At 55.6% G+C, this 20961-nt stretch overlaps 3 protein-coding genes and 1 long non-coding RNA gene across 8 annotated transcripts; 2 read left to right on the forward strand and 2 right to left on the reverse strand.

The window, feature by feature from the left end:
• The first annotated feature begins 873 nt into the window (after nucleotides 1-873).
• On the forward strand, nucleotides 874-4735 carry PINLYP (phospholipase A2 inhibitor and LY6/PLAUR domain containing). Its single transcript, XM_045202954.2, has 5 exons — nucleotides 874-1187; nucleotides 2167-2283; nucleotides 3790-3942; nucleotides 4168-4311; nucleotides 4501-4735. Exons 1-5 carry the CDS (start codon nucleotides 1118-1120, stop codon nucleotides 4653-4655), a joined length of 639 nt encoding a protein of 212 aa, XP_045058889.2. The 5' UTR covers nucleotides 874-1117; the 3' UTR covers nucleotides 4656-4735.
• An 810-nt stretch (nucleotides 4736-5545) lies between these two features.
• On the reverse strand, nucleotides 5546-6823 carry LOC139440375 (uncharacterized). Its single transcript, XR_011650584.1, has 2 exons — nucleotides 6439-6823; nucleotides 5546-6300 (listed from the first exon to the last, which is right to left on the reverse strand). It is a non-coding gene; the product is annotated as an uncharacterized lncRNA (long non-coding RNA).
• A 383-nt stretch (nucleotides 6824-7206) lies between these two features.
• On the reverse strand, nucleotides 7207-14196 carry IRGQ (immunity related GTPase Q). 5 transcript variants are annotated; one of them, XM_053915407.1, is made up of 4 exons: nucleotides 13091-14031; nucleotides 10691-11811; nucleotides 10030-10080; nucleotides 7207-7504 (listed from the first exon to the last, which is right to left on the reverse strand). In XM_053915407.1, the coding sequence occupies exons 1-4, from the start codon at nucleotides 13618-13620 to the stop codon at nucleotides 7362-7364; spliced, it is 1845 nt and encodes a 614-aa protein (XP_053771382.1). In that variant the 5' UTR covers nucleotides 13621-14031; the 3' UTR covers nucleotides 7207-7361. The 5 variants fall into 5 exon arrangements, 4 of the variants coding, with proteins under 4 accessions (XP_053771382.1, XP_053771383.1, XP_053771381.1 ...); XM_053915408.1 differs by lacking the exon at nucleotides 10030-10080; XM_053915406.1 differs by adding an exon at nucleotides 14065-14196 and having other exon boundaries at nucleotides 7363-11811; nucleotides 13091-13622.
• Nucleotides 14197-14682: 486 nt separating this feature from the next.
• ZNF576 (zinc finger protein 576) lies at nucleotides 14683-17903 on the forward strand. Its single transcript, XM_024569434.3, is given in 5 exon segments — nucleotides 14683-15105; nucleotides 15108-15140; nucleotides 16921-16985; nucleotides 16987-17183; nucleotides 17185-17903. Coding segments are annotated over 5 exon segments (651 nt in total). The 5' UTR covers nucleotides 14683-15056; the 3' UTR covers nucleotides 17492-17903.
• The last annotated feature ends 3058 nt before the right edge of the window (nucleotides 17904-20961 follow it).

Here is a 20961-nt window from a genome sequence, read left to right on the forward strand (position 1 = left end):
ACCGCCCAAACGAGCCTAGAAAGCTAAGGCAGGCAAATCCGAACGGATTTTTGTCGAGAGCGTGGGGCCGACCGCAGCAGGGTCCTCTCTACTGGTTGTGCAGCTACACTCTTCCCGTTCTAGGTTCCTCATCACACACACAGGAAAAAAATCTCAGCTCTCGCCCTGGCCGGGTGACTCAGCTGGTTGGAGCGTCGCCCACACACCAAAAGGTTGCAGGTTCGATCCCCTGTCGGGGCTCGTCCGGGAGGCAACCGATCGACCGTTCTCTCTCGCTCTCGCTTTCTGTCTCTCTCTCATCAATAAACATATCCTCGGGTGAGGATTAAAAAAAAATCTCAGATCTCTCTCAGGGTTTTGCCGGAGGCCAGGAGAGAGTGGGTGCAAAACCTAAATAAAACGCAAAGCATGAGCCCAAACCAGACACACACACCCAGCCAGAGTGCTTCCACCACCCATGCCTCAGTTTCCCAATGGAACCTGTGAGCCTCTGTCTCCTTCGTGCCACGTCCGTCCCTGCCGGTTGACAGGCACTCCCTTCTGTTCGGTCCCCGCGAGACCCAGAGGTACAACTCCACGGGGGCAGGATAGGGAGACGGCCCGGACACAGAACGGGGAGAACGGGGAGTATGAGCCAAGCCCGTGAAGAAGAGAAGAAAGACAAGGCTCCCAGGCAAAGCGAGCCTGGACATGCTGGGTGCTCCCAAATGGGGCCCCACCCACGCAGGTGCCTCCTTGGGAAGAGAGAAGAGAAAGGATGTCAGTCTTTGTAGCTGCTCTACACCTACAGGGGATCAAGTGACCTGGCTTTGACCCTGGGCCAGAAAAAAGGGAGGGGGGTGGGGATGTGAGAAAACAGGAAAGGTGCCCTTCTGGTCCTGATGGAAGAGGCCACTGGAAGCCCAGACTCTGGGGCTCCCTGTAGAGGAAGGGGCTGGGCGCAAGGCGCCCTTGTCCCTTTTGGATTCTGGTTCTACCTCCCCAACCCAGAGCCGCAGAGGCCTGCCCTGAGATCTTACCTCAGCTATTTCTCACCCCAGGGTGAAGGTGGGTCCAGACCCGCCCCTCCTCGGCTTCCTATAAGTGCTGGGGACCGGGGACGGCTGGGTCACACACCATGAAGCCCTCCGGGACACCGAGGACCTTCCCGCTGGCTTTCACACTGCTGTGCACCCTGCTGGGTCTGGGTAAGTGACCAGAGGCTTGGACTCCTGGGGTCCTCAGGAGAGAGAGGACTAGGAGAGAGCATTCAGTGAGGGCCTCCAGAAGGAAAGAGGAGGTGTCCTGGGAACCCAGGTTCATGTTGCAGGCAGAGGCTAAAGGAAGAGGAAGCCTGGGACCCCTGAGAGGGAAAGCTCAAAGGCTCTTGTGATTGGATTTCTGAGAAAGGAAGGGGCATGGTGGGCTCTGAATCTTCTGTCCCCCAGGAGGGCTCTCAAAATAAGCCATCTGAATTCTAGAAAATGAGAGCATGACTACAAAGGGACATCTTAAAAAAAAAAAAAAAAAAAAAAAAAAAAAACCTCACACTGGGGGAAGGGGGAGAGATCTTTTCCTGGACTCAAGGCAGTTCCAGTCCCTGGGCCCTCCTCCCTCTGAGGTAGGAGTTCAGGCAGGTGCCTCCTTCCTCAGGGCCCAGGGGTCTGGGCCCCCAGCTGCCCTGTCTGTCAGGACAAAGGGGTCCATGCCCTCAGCCCTCCTGGTCCTCGCTCTCCCTTCTTGAACTGGGGTGCAGACCCCTGCCTGAGCTCCTACTCTCTACAAGACCTGTGTACACACGGTTCCTACAAAGAGGGTCCCACATCCAGGAACCAGCTGGAAGCTTCACAAAAGTCCATGGAAACCTTTCCCAGGACCCCTCCCTGTCCCTGAGCGTTCTCAGAGGACCCGAGCGTCCAAAGTCCCCAGCCTTGTAATTAATTAGGTAAACAGGCTCGTGGTGGAGTCGTTTCCCGCCCTGGGAAGCAGCTTTGCTGGCATCACGAGCGCGTCCCTGTTAGAGCGCTGGACAGTTCCCGGGCCAGCGTTCAATGCCCCACCCAGGAACGGGGAGACACCCGTCCTCCTCCCCTAGACCCAAAAGTCCACCCCTTCCCCCGACGGCGTCTCCAGGAGCCTAGCCCACACCACCCGGGACTACGGCCTGGCCCTCCCTCCACACTGCAGGGTGCCCTCTAAGCTGCGAAGTGTGTAGGGGCTCCGGTCCCACGTGCAGCGGAAAAATGAGGACCTGCGAGGCCGGCAAGGACGCCTGCGTGGTCATCGTGGGGGAGTCGAGCACCAGTAAGAGCGCGGAGCGTCCGCCCTAGGGAGGCGGGTTGCGACGGGAGGGACCGTCGCGGTGGAGGGCGGACAGGGGAGAGGAAAAGGCTCTCTCGAGGTGGATGGCGGGATGTGAATTCAGTGGAGCTATGGAAATCATTGTCGTCAGGGATTTCTGAAAATGAGACTCTCCAAAAGAGAAGATGGGGGGGCAGATACAGGGGCTTTTTCAGGCAGGAGGAGGTGAGGAAAGGACACCGGGAACCAAGTAGCGCGAGGGGAAGAATCGAATGTGCAAGAGGTGGGACGCAGATAGAGGAGAAGGAAGGGGCTGGGGTGGGAGTAATGCAATCAGGCAGGGCCTTGGGGGTGGGAAGGAGGAGCCCCAGGGATCGTGGGCATAGTGCGGGCTGGAAGAGGCCTTTCCTACCGGAGGAGGAGGAATGATGTCGGGGTAGGAGGAGAGAAATAAAAGGAGAGGGAAGGTAACCCCAAAACACGGAGAAGTAGAGATGGGGCGGAGGGGAGGCTGGTGGGAGAAGAGGGGATGACTTAAATCGAAGGGAACATCCCAGACCTGAGACGGGATGGGGGAGATGGGGAGCAATGGAAGAGACCATAAGGGGCAGGGCGGGGGGCGATATGGGCCACGTGTGCAAATGAAAGGCTGTGACAGCAGGTGAACAGCAACCTTGAAAGTAGGAAGGAACCATCCCGGCAGGAGGGGGTGTGTCAGGAAGGAGAGAGAGCTCGCCGGCCGCCCCACTCACCTATCCAGCACTGGCGGGTGGGGGGAGGACCGGAAAGGATTGAAAAGACACCCACCCCCAACTTGGGAAGGAGATGCAGACCCTGGGGGTGGAGGAGGAGAGGAAATTATGGGGTGGGAACCTATTGGTGGGGTGAAGAGGGGAGACCTTTAAATTGGGCTGGAAGAGACCACATGTGGGGAGGAGGGAAGGCGGTGGAGACCCGAAGAGACTATTTAAGGCAAGACCTGGGGGTAGCGAAGAGGGCAGTAGTGGGCCGTCAGTTGGAGGTCTGGGGAGAGACTGTGGGGAAATCTGGAAGAGACCACCTAGACAGACAGGGAGTGTTGGTGTGAGGGCAGGGTCTGTGGGAAGTGACCCCCCACGCCTCTGAAGGCTGGAAGCCAGCATCTCACACAGTTGCAGGGCAGCCGTAGGCAACCTGGGAAAGACCACAGTCCACAGGACCTTTAGAGGATGGCCATGGCGTGGCAGTGGGGTAGAAGGAACTGTTTTAGGCAGACCTGGGCTTGGCAATGGGGAACAGCAAGTAGCCACCACAGGCTGACCAGGGGCTATGGCAGTGAGGTGGGGGGTGAGGAGAGCTACCTAATACACCACGCCAGACTGCACCCCAGGCAGATAAGGGGGTACGGCTTTAGGAGGGGTGGAAGAGGCCATCCTAGAAAGTCATGGGGTGGGGGAGCTGTAGGGGTGGGAGATACCCCAGGTGGGGGCCCGCTGTACCCAGGCCCCCTCTCCTGACCCCGTCCCGCAGAGGGCCGCCACTCGGTGAACACCTACAAGGCCTGCATGAAGTTCAGCGACTGCTACTCGGGTTTTGTATCCACCACCATGGGCCCCAAGGACTACATGGTGTCCAACACGAACTGCTGCCAGAGTGATGGCTGCAACCGCGGCTCGGTGCCGGGTAAGTGCCAGCTCAGCCTGGCATGGGGAGCCCCTTCCAGCCCGCCCGAGAGCCCACCACCGATCTGCACGCTGTAATACTGGGCGGGCACCTTGCTCTCTGAGCCTCGGCTTCCACTCCTGTAGATGCAGCATCCACTATCAGCCACTGCGCCCCAGGGTTACTGGGGATTTGGGGAAAGGATCTAACGTCTCTTTGCACCTCATACCACGCCCTCACGCCCAGCTCCCCAGAACAATCGTACTGAGAATGGCCTCCAGTGCCCTGCCTGCGTCGTACCCTTCCAGGAGACGTGCCCGGGGACCAAGGCAGCCCACTGCGTTGGCCAGGAAACCCACTGCATCTACTTCGCTGGCAACGTGCAGGCTGGTGAGGGGCACCTGGATCTCTGGAGGAGGGCACAGGGACCCCCCAGAACTGAAAGTCCATGCTTGCAGGTTCTAGGGGAGATGGTGGCCCCAAAGACCTGGGTGAGGAGGTAGCAGGATCAAGATTCTTAGGTCATGAGGAAGGCAGGATTGGGGGCTCCCTGAGTCCATTCTGAAATCCCCCTCCCAGGTATCATCAACACCAAGTTTGCCACTCGGGGCTGCGCTACAGAGAGTGCCTGCAACACCAAGCCCGGGGCCGAGGTGCCCTCAGCCTCCTATCTCTACTTCCTGCGCCGAGCAGACTGCCTGCCAGCCCCCCAGCCCCCCGGCAGAGCCGAGTGAGGAACTGAGGAATGTGTGGCGTGTCTCCCCTTTGTCCTCAGCCTGCAGCTCCCTGTGTGCCTATAAAGCGAGCAGATTAACCAAGCAAGCCTGGCCAGTCTTTGTGATGTGGTACATGTTGGGGAGGTGCGTTGCAAGAAGCTGGAGACTCAACCTTTGGGAATCCCCTCTTTGCAAGAAAGAGAGGGAAAACCCTACCTTTAAAAAAAAAAAGTTGTATTTATTTATTTTAAGAGAGAGGGGAAGGGAGGGAGAGAAACTTGGATTGTCTGCCTCTCTTACGCACCCCAACCGGTGACGGAGGGAACCTGCAATCCAGGCACGTGCCCTGACCTGAATCAAACCGGGGACCTTTCACGTTGTGGGACAACGCCCAGCCAAGTGAGCCACACCAGTCAGAGCTTATTAAGGGATTACTCCCTGCTGGGCCCCTGTCTAAATGTTTTCCATGCTGTACCTCATTTCATAATTAGAGCCGCTCTGAAGTTGCTATTAGTACCCCCATTTCACAGACGAACAAACTGAGGCACACACAGTGAAGTCATGTGCCTTGGGTCAAACCTCTAGGGGGCCAGAGTCCGTGATTACTGCTCCTGAGTCACCTCCCCTCTTTTTGCCTGTTTTCATGTCAGCAAAATGTGGATATTAATAGTTACAAACTCAGAGTTGTTGTAAGAGTCAAATGAAAGAAAACTAAGAAAGCGCTTAGTGCAGTGCCTAGCACCTTTAAGACAGTGGTGATTCTAGAGACAATAGTCTGAGTAAATAGTAATCATTGTCATAGGTGCCACTTAGTGAAATGGCCATTAGTTGGCAGGTGCTAAACGTTGTCCTGGATCGGGACAGACTAGATTATGCTACAGTAACAAAGAAGTCCCTGATCTCAGTGGTTTAAAGCAGCAAAGTTGTATTAGTCAACCCATGTGCAATAATGCTGTGTAACAAAGCATCTCAAAACAGACTTATAACAACAAGCATTCTTCCTCTTAAGCATTTGTGGGTGGCCAGGGTGGCTCTGCTTCTGGTCATGGATTGTCTTGATATGGCTCTAGTGTTGGAAAGAAGATTCAAGTTTTTAGGGTTGACAGTCTTCTGGGATCAGTGGCTCCATGGCAGGTCACAGGAGCCCAAAAGCCAAGCACACTGAAGGCCCCTGCGGAGGTCGGGTCTGCTACCGTTGCACTGAGTAAAGTAAATCGCCTGGTCAAAGCCAACATTCGGGAGCAGGGAAGTTTCCCCCCCCCTCCAGTGGGAGGAAGAGGAACAGTATTTGCTGAACCAGTACTCGCTCACAACAGGCCGATTCTTCCTTCCCCTACATGATTGGCCCCCTCCGCGGGCATTCTGCTCATTACTGGCACAGAGCCACCCCAACCGGAAGCTGCCCATTTCTGTGCACAGGAAAGTGCCCAGGCGAGTCTCATGCGGGTGATTAAATGCTGCAGCGCAGAAGTGACTTAACACAACTCGCTGAATGGAGCTGGCCACGTGGCGCCACCAAACGGCATGCGGACCAAGAAGTGCAACTCTGTCCTGTGGCAGCGACGTGTTCCGTGAACAGCATGCACGGCCACCGTGGCCTCTTAGGGGCACTTTCTCATTTTATCTTCACGCCTCCATGTGATAGGCTCCATTATTCCCATTCCTGTTTTCAGGAAAAGAAACAGGCTCAGAGTAGCGATGTGACATTTAAGGTCACGCAGCTAAAAGTGTATTTATTGAGTCGTGTTGAGGGGGGAAGAGAGACCACATCACAGAGAGGGAAGAAGCCTGTATTAGTTACCTTTTGCCACGTGACAAACCACCCTCGTGTCTTAGAACAGTCACCTTTGAGTTTGCTCATGATTCTGTGAGTCAGCAGTTCAGTCTCGGATCAGCTGAACGGTTCTCCAGCGGGTCCCTGCTGGGTCCAGTTGCCTGTCAGCTAGGTCGCCCGGTTTCAGAGGGCTGGCTGGCTGCGGGTTGGGGTGTCAGGGATGACTGGGCAACATCTCTGACCACCCAGCAGATTACCTGGGGCTTCTTGACGGGGCAGGGGTGGCGGGGTCCCCAGGGCAGCGAGAGGAGCCCCAGTGCAGGCGCACTTCCCAGCCCTCCACGCGCACCGTTTCCTGTTGTCCCATTGGCTGAGCAAATCACGTGGCCGGGACTAGAGCGGAATGAGAAGCACCGTCTAAGGGCGGGGCTGTAGAGGGGCCGAACAAGTTGGAGGCATTAATGTGCCCAGCTGGTTCCAGATCAAAGGCGCTTTACCATCACAAGCCCCCAAGGTCAAAACAGTCACTGGCCCACCCCAACCCTCAGGAAGGCAAACTCAGATACAGATAGTCTCTTGCTTCCAGCCCAAGGAAGTCTCTCCTCTACAGAACCCCCACTGTCCTTCCCCTCCCAAGACTCAGGAGTCCCCACCCTTGGCCCCCTCCTCCCTCGGACCCAGGAGCCCAGACCCCCAGCCCCTCCCCCCTCAGACCCTGGAGTCTAGGCTGTCAGCTCCAGTTAAAATCCCAAGTATTTTTTTTTACCTTCAAATTCCAAAAGAACAGACACAGAATGGCATTTCTACTCACTTTTATTCACTCCTCCAAAAAGCACCACAGGCCAGCCACACCCTTGGTTCGTCCTTTCGTGGTTCTCCACCTCAGTGGACACCAGTCCCTCCATCATTATGCAGAAATGTAGGAAACTCGGCTTAGATGATGAGATGTCTCATCGCTCAAGTTCTTTGCGCCTGTTCTGTTTCTGACCAATGGCGATGCCAAGATTCATCATCCATTTCCTTGGATTCTTGCCTCTGTGGGTCTTCTGGCCTGGAGGTGCCATGTAGACACACCCTAATGGCAGCCAGTGATCTGTCCAAAAGGGAGACTCAGTGTTTTCTACTTGGATGCTCCTGCAGACAGGTGCCTCACTAGCAATCTTATGCCTCCCCAAAGTCTAAAAGTCAGTGCCATCAAAAGTCATGAGTTAAAAGGCAACCACTCGAAAAGGCAGTTGTGACACCCGTGAGTGCTAATGCAGTTACATATAGTAAGACAACCAGCACCCCCCAACAGCAGAGACGCATGCAAACGAAGCTGGGGCGGGGCTTGCTTTCTCAGGTCCAATCTCTGGCATGAACCCCACTGGCATAAGGGCAGAGGGAATTGGGAGCAGGGGAGGGGAGAGGTCAGACAGGACCAAATCAAAGGTGGTGTCAACATGGCAGGCAAAGGGGAGGGCATTCTGTGAGCAGAGATGCCCAGACTAGCGCCGTCTTGGTGCTGCCCCAGGCTGAGGGCGTGTGGGCAAGGGCAGCCAGGCTACCTCTTGAGCTCCAGTGTGCCAGGCTGCTCAGGAGGGGCTGCAGTATGTTGCTGTGTGAGAGAGTGCATGTACCTGGGTACATACGCTGAATTCTCACAATAACCCTGGGAGGTAGATACCATTTGCTGGGTGACTTGCCCAAGGTCACCCCCAAAGTCAGCAGGACTGTCTGACCTCAGCACTGTGCTGATAGAATTTCATTTCCCTAAGGCTGAGAGCTTTCGCAATGCCTGGAGCTACTCAGTACAGAGCCAAATGCTTTTTCCCTGTCTTGGCCATCTCAGCTTAGATGGGAGTTCAAGCTGGAGATGGGGAGCCAGCCCTCCAGTGTCTGTGCCTCAGATCAGTCACCCTTGCCTTCGGCTGTCAAAGGAAATTTCACAGAAGAGAAAATAAGGCACTGGTCCAAGTCACCCAGGGAGATGGTGGCAAAGCTCTGCTTGCTTTCCAGGCCCCTCACCTTGCAGACGGGCACTTTCTCTGCCATTAGGTGCTTGTTCCTCCCCCCAGCTCAATTTTTTCCCTGTGGGGTGGCAACAGGCTGACAATCTCCATGTCAGCCCTAGTTCTGCCACTGGCTAATAAAATAAAATACTTATAAAGCACCTACTGTGTGTCAAGCACTATTCTAGGTGCTGGGGGTATAGCAAAGACCAAGACAGATAAGGGGATAATAGCTGATAGATAAGTAAATAAATAATTTTTCTACAGTCATTAATTGCTACAAGGAAAATTAACCTGCCAGGATGAATAATGGGGGGCAGGATATGAGCTACCTCAGTTAGAGTGGTCAGGGAAGGCCTCTCTGAGGGGACATTTGAGAGACCTGACAGAATGAGCCACTCATGGAAATTCTGTGTGTGTGTGTGGGGGGGGGGGGTGAGGGACGAGTGGAGAGCATTCTAGGCAGCATGAACAGCAAGTGCAAAGGTCCTGAGGCAGGACCCAAGGTCGAGCATCAGAAGGAAGATCCAGCAAGCTGGTTGGGGGATGGGATGGAGCAGAGAATGAGAACAGGCAGGAGCCAGGCCATATAGGGCCTTGCTGTGTGCTGTTGGGACGAGAGCCTGCCCTCTCTGGACTCTGTTCTCCCCAACCATCATAAAAGGGATTCTGCAAGAAGGCCTCTCAGCTCCGCCTCCCTCCTTTCTGTTTTTGACACTGAGGAATTCTGTGCCCTGTGGCTGCTCCTCTGCATGCAGTTGGCAGCCTAGAACATCCCAGGCACTGTGGTTTCCGCCTTCACAGAACATTACCACACAGGCAGGAACGCTGCGCTGCTGTCTGCTGGGTCCCTTGCTCACCGCAGCGCACTCTTGTGTACACCAGAAGGTAGTGTTTCCTGAGCATGCCCAGGGGAGCCAACACAGAAACGCTGGGATTAGTGCAGCCCTGCAGCTGCTTCCCCAGAAAGGCAGGTGTACAAAAATATCAGGGCTGGAAAGGGTTCAGGTTTAATGACAGAAGAAACCAAGTCCAAAAGTAGAAACCACTAAAAGAGTGCTGGAGAGAGGAAGACAGTCCCCAGAGAGCTCCCAAATCACTTAGCACCTATGACATGAGAGCAATCAGAGTCACAGAGGACTGAAGTCCAGTAGGGATTTGCAAGAGAAGCCTCTGAGCTATGGGTTCCTGCCCTCCCATATCCAGAAGGTCTCATTCCTGGTGTCTGGCTGCCCCCAGAGCCTGCCATGCTCCCCCACTACAGCAAGAAATGAGTCTTTGTCACCAGGCCCCTCCCCCCACACTAGGAGCAAATACTAAACATCTCCATAGTCCCTAAGACACCAAAGGATTTCTAGCTGTCACACAGCCGCCTGTTCCCTCCTCTAGACCAGACCTCCCACCATCCAGGAATTAGGAACCAAGGTCCACAGCCCTCTTGGGAGCCAGGAGTCTGAGACCCCAGAGAGTGCCCCGTCCCCCCATGAAGGTGCAAAGCCCACCTGAGGAACTGAGAGGCTGTGTGCAGAACTATTCCCCCTAGAAAACCTAGACCCTATACCCCTATCCTATCCCTATCCCTTTGTGGCTCATAAGTCCAAGAGCTCCAGCTCCCTGGGGTACCCACCATGAGGAAGACCTCCGCCATCAGGAATCAGGGCTTGGACTCCCCCTATCCCTGGAGGGCGAGATGTCCATTATATCACTTTCCTGAAAACTAAGATAATATATCCCCTTCTAGAAGTCCCACCCCTCAACTCCCTTCAGGACACAAGTCTGGGGATGCTGCCCTGTGATCCCCAGAGAAATCAGGAGTCCTGACCCCGAGGTTCTACACCCCTTCAACACCCAGGAACCTGGGTGACTAGAAGTCACATATCCCAACCAAGAGCTAGTCTCACCCCCTCAGGCACCCAGGCTTCGGAGTGGTGGCTCACCTACTCTGTTATCTCAGAGCCCCAGACATCCCATGCCAGCGTCTGGACCCCTAAACCCTGTTCCTCTAAACGGGACGTAGAGTCTTCAACCCCTGGCAGAGCCAAATAGCCAGGAGGCAGAGCACCCCGGAAGCCCTGGCCCTCACCTCACCCCTCACTGTGCAGGCGTAGACGCATGGGGTGCCAGCACTGCCTCCGCATCTGCCAGCATCTCGTCCAGAGCCTGCAGCAGGACGCCGTGGGCCGCACGGTAGCCCAGGCCACCGGTGGCTGCCGCGCCACCCGCGGGCCACAGGAAGGAGAGCGCACCCAGAGCTGCGCCCCCTGCAGTGCCCTCACCCGCCCACGCACCCAGCCTCGCCTCCACTTCTGCGCGTGTCACCGGGCCGGGGAAGCGCGTCCGCTCTGCCAGCTCCCCGGGGGCCAGGCCCAGCGCACGCTCGCGTCGGGCCAGTGCTGCAGGTTCGAGCCCCAGTGCCCGCCGCCACTCTGCCAGCTGACCGCGTAGAAGTGCCACATCACAGGCCCAGCCGAGCCCAGGTACTGGCGCTGCCGCCGCTGCCAGGCTAGCCAGCAGAGCCGGTCGCCATGCCCCAGCCCGGAGCGCGGCAGCCTTGGTTCGGGCTGCACGCGGGGATGTGGGCGGCAGCGCCAGCAGCAGCGCCCCTGCCTGGGCCAGGGGAAGCGCGCGCCGCAGCCATTCGCAGAGCCCTGGGAGTCCGCCTCGGCGCAGGGGGAACACCGGCGGTGGCGCCTCCTCCAGCACCTCCCAGGTCTCGTCCTCTGGGCTCCAGGCAGCCACACACCCTGTGTCCCCACCGCCGGACTGCTGCGCATCTGCGCCAACCTGCTGCAAACCTTCCCTGCCTCCTTTCTCTGAAACTCCCCCATCGCCTGCTTTCTGAGATCCAGTGCCACGTTTCTCCAACGCCCCTCCGCCTGCGTTCTCCAAGCTCTCGCCAAGGGACTTCTCTGCTTTTTCCTCTTTCAGAGATTCCGGATCTTCGCCCTCGCCGTCTGTACGCACGCAGACCAGTGGGGCATCCGGTAGCACCAAGGGGCGGACCTGGGCCCAGTCCTCCTCAGTGGGGGCCCCAGGGGTGACGAGGATGAGGGCGTCGTAGCGGGTCGGGTGGGGGGCGGCAACAGTGCTCTCGGAGCCCAGAGGCACGGTCCAGAGCACCACATTGGGGCGCTCTGGGGCAGGGTAGGGCGTGGGCCCCGCAGGCGCCACCACAGCAGACAGAGCACCTGGGTCCCCAGGATCCAACCCGAGCAGCACGTCCAGCACAAGTCCCACGTCAGCGGTGCCGGCTATGGCCAGGTCCAGCCGCGCGCTGCCCAGTCGCTCCAGGCCAGCACGAACCCAGGACATCGCTGCCTCCAGGCCACCGGTCTCAAAGGCCTCACGCACGGCCTCCAGCTCAGCTGCTCCCAGTACCTCGAAGCCATCTTGAGCAGGCGGCAGCAGCCTGTAGGGACAGAAGGGATGAGGTCAAAGGCAGAAGAGAGGCTAAAGGCCTGAGAGCTGAGCTAGGGGCACAGGGATGGGCTATGACAACAAGGGTGGAGCTTTCTGAATAATCCTTAGTGAGGCAGGAGCAGGAAAGGGAGGGGGACAGCTGATGGCCCAGCAAATAGAAACCAGGGCTATGAATAAAGGGGAGAGGCTTAAAACAAGGATGGGTCCACTTAAATGAGGTTAGGTTTCCAATAGAGCCTAGATCCAGATCTAGCTTGTCTTCCCAGGAATAGCCTGTGGGCAAGGCTGTTCTCAGGGACCTGCAAGGTTAAGAAAAGGCCGTTGAGGGCGGTCAGAACACAGAGGGTGGGGCCTGGAGCAAGGACAGAATCACAACTGTATTGTAGACTACAGGAAAAGCCAGCACTATTCACTATCCAACATGGGCAAGGTCAGCAAGAGGGCTTTTTCCTGACACCAGGTGTGGGTGTAAGGAGAGGAGTAAACACGAGGGGAGAAGCCTCATCTACTAGTTCTTCCCAGGGGTACGTGGCTAAGGAAAACGGATGAGCAGTGGACATAGAGGAGAAACTGCCCCTCTCCAGGCCTCATTTTGACGTCTATGAAATCAGGCGGCTGGGGGTTGGGGGTGAAAATTCAGGAGGTAGCCAGCAAGTGGGCACAGAAACGAGAGGAGATGAGAGAAAGGCAGTGGGGGAGAGCACTCAGAAATAACGAAGCTCACTGAGGGTGTGGCTTTAGAGTGACTGGGGTCACTTGAGAACCAAGCTGACGGGGGAGGTTGAGGAAGATTCGAGACTAGTCTTCGGGTAAAATATTCGTGAGGACCACAAGCTTGTTTAGAAGGGTGAGCCCTTCTCCTGAACTTCTGCCTGGGGGCAGTATTTGGGTGATAGGTCCCAGCCTCTTCTAGAATTCTCTTTAGGGAGTGGGGCTGGTGACCTCAGAGCACTCACAGGGGCGGGGCCTGGGTGACAGGTCAGGACCTCCAGCTGACCCTTGGCTAGTGCAGGGCCTGGATGACAGAATAGGGTCAAGCACAGATGGCTTGCTGGGTTGGCGCAACACTGACCTCAAAACCTGCTCTGAGGGGCGGGATTGGATTTAGGAACAAGGCCTCCAGTAGATATCCCTTTTAAGGTTTGCCCTGAGGGAGGAGGTGGTTGGATTCCGGGACTGGGCTGAGGGTGGAAGATCTTAAACAGCCTCCGGTGAGGTCTAGACAAAGAGCCAGCTCTCCCTAACCCACCCAGAAACGCCTTGCTCACCTCTGCAACGCCTCCGCCTGGCTCCGCAGCGCCGCCCGCAGGCGCTCCAATTCCTCGCAGCCCTCTCTGCTGCCGCAGTCCTCTGGCAGTACGTACAGAGGCACAGCTTCCAACCCCGCGCTGTCCAGCAGGGCCGCGGTCTGATCCCGGGCCTGGGCTTCATTTTGTGAATCCCCAGGACGGAGGTTCCTCACAGCCAGCAACGGGGTCCCTCGGGCCAGTGCGGCCCGCGCTGCGTCCCCCAGCGCTGGTGCCAAGGGTTCGTCGTTCCCTTCGGGGCCGGGCAGCACCAGGACCAGCACGTTGGCCTCCGCTGCCCAGGGACCAGGCGCTGCAGGAGGACAGCTCAGCTCGCCCAGGAAGAGGCCTGGGCCCGCAGCTCGAAGGCTGGGGATCCCGGAGTCTGGCCGTCCATCGGGGATCTCTACTACGTCCACATCCTTGTTGCACAGGGCTGCAATCAGTGCGGACTTTCCGGAGCCCGGAGGCCCCAGGAACAAGGCGGTCACGTCACCCCGCGGTGTAGGCATAGCTGGAAAGCAAGCGATGGGGAAGACCGGGGTCAGGGAGCACCCAGCCGTTTTATTTCCTAGTCTTCCCACTCTCGTTTTAGATTTCAGTTCTTCATCCTGTCTCCTTCCATTCTCGGGTATCACTCCCAGGGACCTAGATATCCGGCGCCTAGACCCTATTCCCAGTCCTGGCCGGTCCTCTTTATGGTTGCGTTTCCCTTTCTGCTTCAAAAACTGAGAAACCCGGCCTCCAACCACCTTCTCCCTCAAGGACGCATTTGTTTTTACCCGCACCCCTCCTCCAAATCACGAACCGAGCAAAGAGCCGGTACACGGGGAGGGCGCAGTCGCTGGAGGCTGCTCCGCCGCCGAGAAGCCCCGCCCCTGGAGTCGGCGGACGGAAGCCGAAGAGGTCGGAGCGCCGGGATTTGGGGACCACCAGACGCGTTCCGGGGCTCTAACCTGACGTCACTCCTTTTAGGAGGGGGGTGTATCTAGGCGGCGTGATCTCAGGGACACAGCCCTCCGCAGCGCCTGCGCAAAACGGTCCCAGGGAGCTCACTCCCTAACTCCGGCTGCCGCAGGACCCTGAACAATGAAGAAGCCAAAGCGCCTGCGCGCCAGGAGCGCCATGCTCGTCTGCGCAGTAAGCTTAGGTCTGTACGGCTCTAGACGTCATCATAACGCGCCCCATTGCAGAGAAGGACACCCTCCGTTACTTTCAGGACTGAGTGGGCACGACTGCTTCACTGCCTGATGACAATTCGGGATCTCGGCTTCGAGAGGCTCATCAGGAGAAAAGGGCGTGGAAACCACCGGGACCTTGAGAGTCGGTGGGCCCTACACTGCTTCCCTCTGGGTGACGAGCAACTGACAGGCGCAACGCAAGGCAGCCTTCTGCCGCTTGGAAAAAAACGGAGACCTGGGCTACCGGCCTGGAGAGGGCAGAGCCGAGGGCGATGCTTGAGGCAGCCGGACATGCTTGAGGGGAGCAGCTGAAAGCGCGCGTGGGAGACGGGGATTCTGGGTGGAACAAGAGTTACAGGGTGTCAGAGAAGGCTGTCTCCCGGGAAGACGGGGGCTAAAGCGTGGGTACCATTACCTGCTTCAAGACACGTGGGAGGGACGGGGATGAGGATGGTGTCAAAAGATCGAGGGCTCTGCACTCGAGTTCGGGGAGCTTGTTTGATGTAGGTCTTAGGTTTCACGCAGGTGTGATGGCTCTAAGGGGAGTCACAAACCCAGGGAGTCGGATCTTTTGGGAGGGTTGAAGTTTCTCTGGTAAGAGCTCCATCAGGTTAAGGGACATGGTATCTGGGAGGGTCAAAGGCTGGCAAGGACAGCTTCTGTGTCAAAGCGGGCTCTCTAAGGGTGGTGACAGATGAATGGCTAAATTTGACTTACTATTCTGTCATGTAGGCCCCTCTCTTAACCAGAGGGGTCCCTAAGTCACCATGGAGGGCCTGCTTCCTGAAGAGACCATGGAGCAGCAGGATTCTTCCAAAAGAGGAGTCCCTGCGGTACAGGGGGCGACATCTGTGCGTACAGCTGGCTGGAGGGTGGGGTGCAGGAACTGATGCTAAAAGGATTTCTATAGCATTTCGGTGTCCAGGGCGCTGCAGGGACTTGCCTGTTGGGGAGCTGCCCTAACAGGAACTGCCACTCCCCATCTTACCCTGATTACCCCCAGATGTACCCACCCTGCTCTGTCCACATAAGTATGGATGGGTGCAGTTCAGAGGGGCAGAGTGTCATCCAGAGAGGCATGGGGTGGGAGATGTGGCTGGGAAAGAGCAGAAACTGAGAGGAGCCCCAAGGTTCCACTTCGAACTCTGCCCTAGGCTTTTAGTGTGACTTGGGTCTTCATTCCCTGTCACAGTGGGGTTGCCATTGCTTACCTCCCTGGGCTGTTACAGGGACTGGAAGCAGAAAAGAGGAAGCTTGAGGATAACGAAAGTAGCAACGGCTCCTACTGAATGCTCATTATGTGCTAGGACATTAACACCCGTTCTCATACTCAGTCCTGCTAACGGACCCTATGAAATTGGTCGTCACTGTCAGAGGAGGGAACTGAGGCAGAGTATTTGTGACAGTGACAGCCAGTGTCAATACCCTCTGGCCAAGACCCCCAGGAACACACCTGGGGTCAACAAGTTTATGGCTCACTGCACTGAAGAAGTGCATACACCATAGGGGCACCGCGAGGCACCTCAGTAATGGAGCGGGTTTTTTTAGGTTTTTTAATTTTAATTTTATTTTTAGACACAGGGGAAGGGAGAAAGGGAAACATCAGTGCGTGGTTGCCTCTTGTGCACCCTCTATTGGCAACCTGTCCTGCAACCCAGGCATGTGCCCTGACTGGGAATTGAACCTGCAACCCTTTGGTTCGCAGGCCAGTGCTCAATCCACTGAGCCACACCAGGCCAGGGCCAGGCCAGGGCTGCACTGTTTTGTACAAAGGACTGATTATAGGATTTGGGTTTGTGGTAGGTGATTTTGGGAAGTGTTCCAGGAACAGGGGTTTTGCTCTGGATTGGATGGTGCCACGAAGCAGGGCAGCTCTGTGGCTGGCTCTCTTGATAAGTCTTATCTAGAAGGCAGAGGGACACAGCAGGCACGAGCGGTGACTGGTGCAGCAGCAGCAGCCACTCATGTTGGCTAGGACAGGGGGTGTCTGGTCATTTTTGTGGCTTGGACGATGTTCATGTTTGTCTGTGTTCAGATGCTGTCATGGCATAGTTTGGCGTCTTGATTCAGTCAGTGTGGCCTTGTCTGATGGAATTGTTTATATTCAACAGGAGAATGCAGGAGTCTACCTGTGAGTGCCAGGCCAGCTCCCTGCTGTGGGGCAGCTTTTCATTTTAATAGTTAATAATTGCAAACCACTGTGTAAAGTATTCTACACACTTTATATAAATCTGTTCATTTATTGTTTACAACAGCCCTATCGGGCAGATACCGATATGGTTGTGACCCCATTTTCCAGATGAGGAAACTGTTGTACCTGCCTGGGAAAGAGTAGAGCCAGTCTGCTCCAGAGGCTGCGCTCTCTTCACACAGCTATACTGGAAGGAGAGACTCGCTGGGTTCCAGCCCTGACTGCGTTTCATTTCCTAAATTCATGACGGTGGGCGGGCAAGTTCCTAACTTCGAGCCTCAGTCTGGTCGTCCATAAAACAGGCCCCACAATATCCGTCTGCACTGCTGTCCAGCCCTGGCATACAGTGAGCACTGAATGCTAATTGTTGTCATGATTCTGGGGCATGGGACAGGTCCGGGAAGCTTGCCGGACTCCCTGACCTTTCCCACGACCCTTAGGCCATCTGGGGGCTCTGCAGTGCACCTGCTGCCTCCTCGCCTTCGCCAGCTCCAAGTTCCAGGAGCACACATCACATGAAATGGGAGCACCCAGCAAACATGGCCCAGAAGCTGCAGGGGACCCTCTTCATCTGCTTCACCTACAACTGCTCCTTCCTATCATCCAAGGCCCTAATCGCCCACCAGTGCAGCCACTGTCCCACCACCAGGCCCTCCCTGCTGGCTGTAATCACCACTGCCCAGCCCACCTTCCCCTGTTCTGACTGGCAAACCCTTTGGGCAGGCCACTTCTCTGAGGTGGCACCAGGTGCACGAGGCCTGCACCCCTCCTGTCCCCTTTGCTTGCACCAAGTGTGGTCAGGACCTTGCCCAGGAAGCTGGGCTGCATCTACACTATATCTGGCATGCCCACGGGGAGCTCAGAGTGCAGCTTCAGCCCTCCCTAGGGTATTGCGGGTTCTGTGGCTGGTGGGACCCTCCTCTGATATGGGATGGGCCCTTGGAGGAATTTGCTTTCCTCCCAGGCAAAGGGCTATTGAGAAATAGGGCCCAGAAGATGCTCCTCATTTAGAGCTTTAGTCTTTGGAGGACAGAAAGGCCTTTGGGGAATGAGGGAAATTAGACAATAGTGACTTTTGTTTAAAAAAACGAGTGAGTAATATCCCTGGCTGGTGTGGCTCAGTGGATTGAATGCTGGCCTGCCAAACAAAGGGTCACTGGTTCTGTTCCCAGTCAGGGCACATGCCTGGGTTGCAGGCCAGGTTCCCAGTAGGGGGTGAACAAGAGGGAGCCACATGTGGATGTTTCTGTCCCTCTTTTCCCCTCCCTTCCCCTCTCTCTAAAAATGAAATCTTTTAAAAACAATGAGTAATAAAGAGGAAAAATTGTTTTATATCTTGCTCATTCCCAATTAAATAGTTTGAAATCACAAGTGGCTGCAGATTGTAGAATCACCTTTTATTCTTCCCAGATGGATGGCATGGGCTGCAGGAACAAACTGCCCTGGATTTGTGCCTGCATGGGGGCAGGGACGGTGCGGTGTTGCTGGCCTCCAGTGCCACCAGATGGGCCCCAGACATGGAGCAGCTCAGGCCTTTGGGGGCGCGCAGCGAAGGAGCCCTCCCGAGTCATGTGGCAGTTGCAGTTCAAGTCCTTGTCTCCTCCCTGCTGTCCACCAGTCTTTCCCAGTCGGTGGGGAGAAGGGGGGGAGGGGGGGTGGGCATGGCATTGGGTGGCTTTGTTTACCCCGTCCCCCGATAATTTACTACCCATTTAAATAATTTTATGTACCCTTCTGGCCATGGAGTATTTTTTTTTTTAAGATTTATTTTTAGAGAAATGGAAAGGGAAGGAGAAAGGGGGAAAGAAACTGTGCAGGGGAAACATTGATTGCTTGCCTCTCATATACCCCCAGCTGGGGACCTGGCCCACAACCCAGGCATGTGCCTTGACTGGGAATCAAACCGGTGACCTTTGGGTTCACAGGCTTGTGCTCAATCCACTCAGCCACGGCTGGCCATGGAGCATTTTTTATATGTGTAGGTGAGATGGCATAAATAAGCTAAGAGAAATATTATCTAGAAACAAAAAGCTCTATATTCAGATACCTAAACAAGGAACTCTGGCTTTTCAGCAGGAATTCCCAGAGTACATAAGAAAGGCATGAGGAGGGGTGTATGGGATGTGAGAACACGGGTGCTTTCCCAAGCTCCAGCCCCCTCTCCCACCCAGTGGGAATTTGAGGAAGGCCCTTTGTAATCGGACTGTGGGGCTGACCTCGGAGCCTGGCCAGCTCCTCAGTCAAGAAATGAGCAAAGACAAACTGTTTTCGGATGTGAGCCCAGACTGTAAACAACTGCAGGGAAACAGCTAGCACTTTGATCTCACACAGCTTGCACACGAGCGCCCTGCACACCCTGGCTGCTTTGCTTCCTGTACTCTATATATCCCTGTGCTGGGGCAGACTTCACCAGCTGGCTACCACGGATGCACATGTAAGTCTAAGTAAACCCACGCCTTTCACAGCCAATCCTCTGGGTTATTTCTTTGGAATGAGCAAGCGATGTGCTGAGTGGACCTTGGCTCTTGGCATAACAAGGAGGGAGCTCAGGGCAGAGCCGCTCTGGTGCTGTGAGGAAACTGGTTTGGAATCAAACAGAGATACCTTCTGTTTCCTATTGTACTTGGCCAACATTGGGACATTTCCCATTCAGATCCTATTTTTAGCTCTTAAAACGCCCACTCTTGGCTGAGTCCCACCAGGCCAGTTTCACTCCCTTGTGTTACCCGCCTCGCCCTTAGAGACAATGGTTGATGCGTGGTATATAATACTTACAGATTCATTTAAATTGAGGGATGTTTTTAAAGCCCACAGATGGGATGGATGTGGTAGACTGATGGAGGTCCCCCAATTTTTAGCTAGGTACATGGTGGCTACAAAGACCACATTTCCCAGATTCCCTTGCAGCTAGCTGTGGCCATGTGACGGAGTTCTGGCTAAATTCCTGGGTAGAGCCCTCAGGCTTCAGAAAGGGACATTCGTTTCCTCCACCTTCCTGCCTGGAATGTGAACGTGGTATCTGGGCATCTTGGACTACGAGAAGGACAGGAGGGACAGCAGAGCAACAAGACCGCAGGAGTCTGGGCCCCGGTCAACTTCACACAGCAGAGCCGTCACATCAGCCCTAAAACGCCCACTTCCCTGCTGTCATGTAAGAAGGAAATGAGTCTCTACCTTGCTGAACCTGCCATTAGTTTGTGTCTCTGTCACATGCAGCACAATATCCAGCCTAAGGCAGAGGTCTGCAAACTGGCCATATGTAGCCTGCCTCGTGGTTTTGCAAATAAAGTTTTATTGGAGCACAGTCATACTCGTTCATTTACATGTTGCATGTGGCTGTCTTCACATAGGACAGCGGATTTGAGTACTTGCAACAAGGATCGTGTGGCCCACAAAGCTTAAAACATGTAGTCTGTCACCGTAAAGGTCTGCCGACCCCTTGTCCAGCCAGTAGACATACCACCCACTCTGAGCCTGGGTGCGGGATTCCCACGCTGGGAACTACCACCTCTAGCAGGGCTGTGTGCGCGTAGTACTTGGGGCAGGCCTGGCCAGCCTGGAGCTCTGCTGGGGTGACGTACGGGGAAACTGGTTTGGAGTGTTTGCCATCACTTTTTTCCAAGATACCAACTTCACCGAAGCCATTTCCCCTGGCACCTGGCGAAAGCCCAGAAGCCTCTGACCCAGGTGTTTCACACCACCCCTGCAGCGGCTCCCCCACCCCAAACCCAAGTATCTCACCCCACATGCTCTCAGGACAGACAGCTGCCTGCCCAGGTACACACTGGCTTCCTGTTCTCTCCACGCTCCAGATGGCACAGGCTCCCAAGACTTTACACAGCATCACAGGTGACTCCCAAATCTTTATCTTCAGCCCGAACCCCAGATGTCCCCCCATGAGACACAGCCTCCCGGACAGTAAATGGAGTTGCAAACCTAAAACAGGTCACCACAACTGCCATCATATTCACAAACAGTGCACTCTACTTCTAACTTGAAGAATCTGATGACTTCTCGCCCAGCCCTACTCTCCTAACTGCTCCCCCTGCTAAGACTGCCCCTCCAGTCTCTGCTACAGAACACCCCCTTTGCATTGTAAATCAGCTTACACCCCTGCTCATTTAAAGGAATGCAAAGGAATCCCCTAAATAACTTCCAAAGACCTCACCCAGGCCCTCAAAACCCAACCATGACCGAGCCTCAGCCCACTCAGCGATTTCAACTTCCTCCTGCTTTGCCTTCTTCACTACTGTCCAGCCACAGACTCCAGGCTGGTTTCTGCCTCAGGGCCTTTGCCTTGCTGCTCCCTCTGCCTGGAACACTCTTACCCAGAATGTCACAAGGCCCCTTCCTCATCATTCAGGCCTCAGCACGTGCCACCTCCTCAGAGAGGTCCTTCTTGACCCGACTGGCTGAAGTAGCCCCTCTAACCCTTACTCTAATTTCCTCCCAGCCCTCTTCAACACCTGGAATCATCATCA

Source organism: Desmodus rotundus, chromosome 12, assembly GCF_022682495.2.
Source record: "Desmodus rotundus isolate HL8 chromosome 12, HLdesRot8A.1, whole genome shotgun sequence".
In the NCBI taxonomy this organism is placed as follows: Eukaryota; Metazoa; Chordata; class Mammalia; order Chiroptera; family Phyllostomidae; genus Desmodus; species Desmodus rotundus.

Bases quoted from the DNA above. Each gene is read 5' to 3' on its own strand.
- PINLYP (XM_045202954.2), top strand. From the start codon at position 1,118: ATGAAGCCCTCCGGGACACCGAGGACCTTCCCGCTGGCTTTCACACTG. The intron at 2,284-3,789 runs GTAAGAGCGCGG...CCCGTCCCGCAG, and splicing joins CGTGGGGGAGTCGAGCACCA to AGGGCCGCCACTCGGTGAAC. The intron at 4,312-4,500 runs GTGAGGGGCACC...TCCCCCTCCCAG, and splicing joins CGCTGGCAACGTGCAGGCTG to GTATCATCAACACCAAGTTT.
- IRGQ (XM_053915406.1), bottom strand. From the start codon at position 13,620: ATGCCTACACCGCGGGGTGACGTGACCGCCTTGTTCCTGGGGCCTCCG. The intron at 11,812-13,090 runs GTGAGCAAGGCG...CTGTCCCTACAG, and splicing joins CAGGCGGAGGCGTTGCAGAG to GCTGCTGCCGCCTGCTCAAG.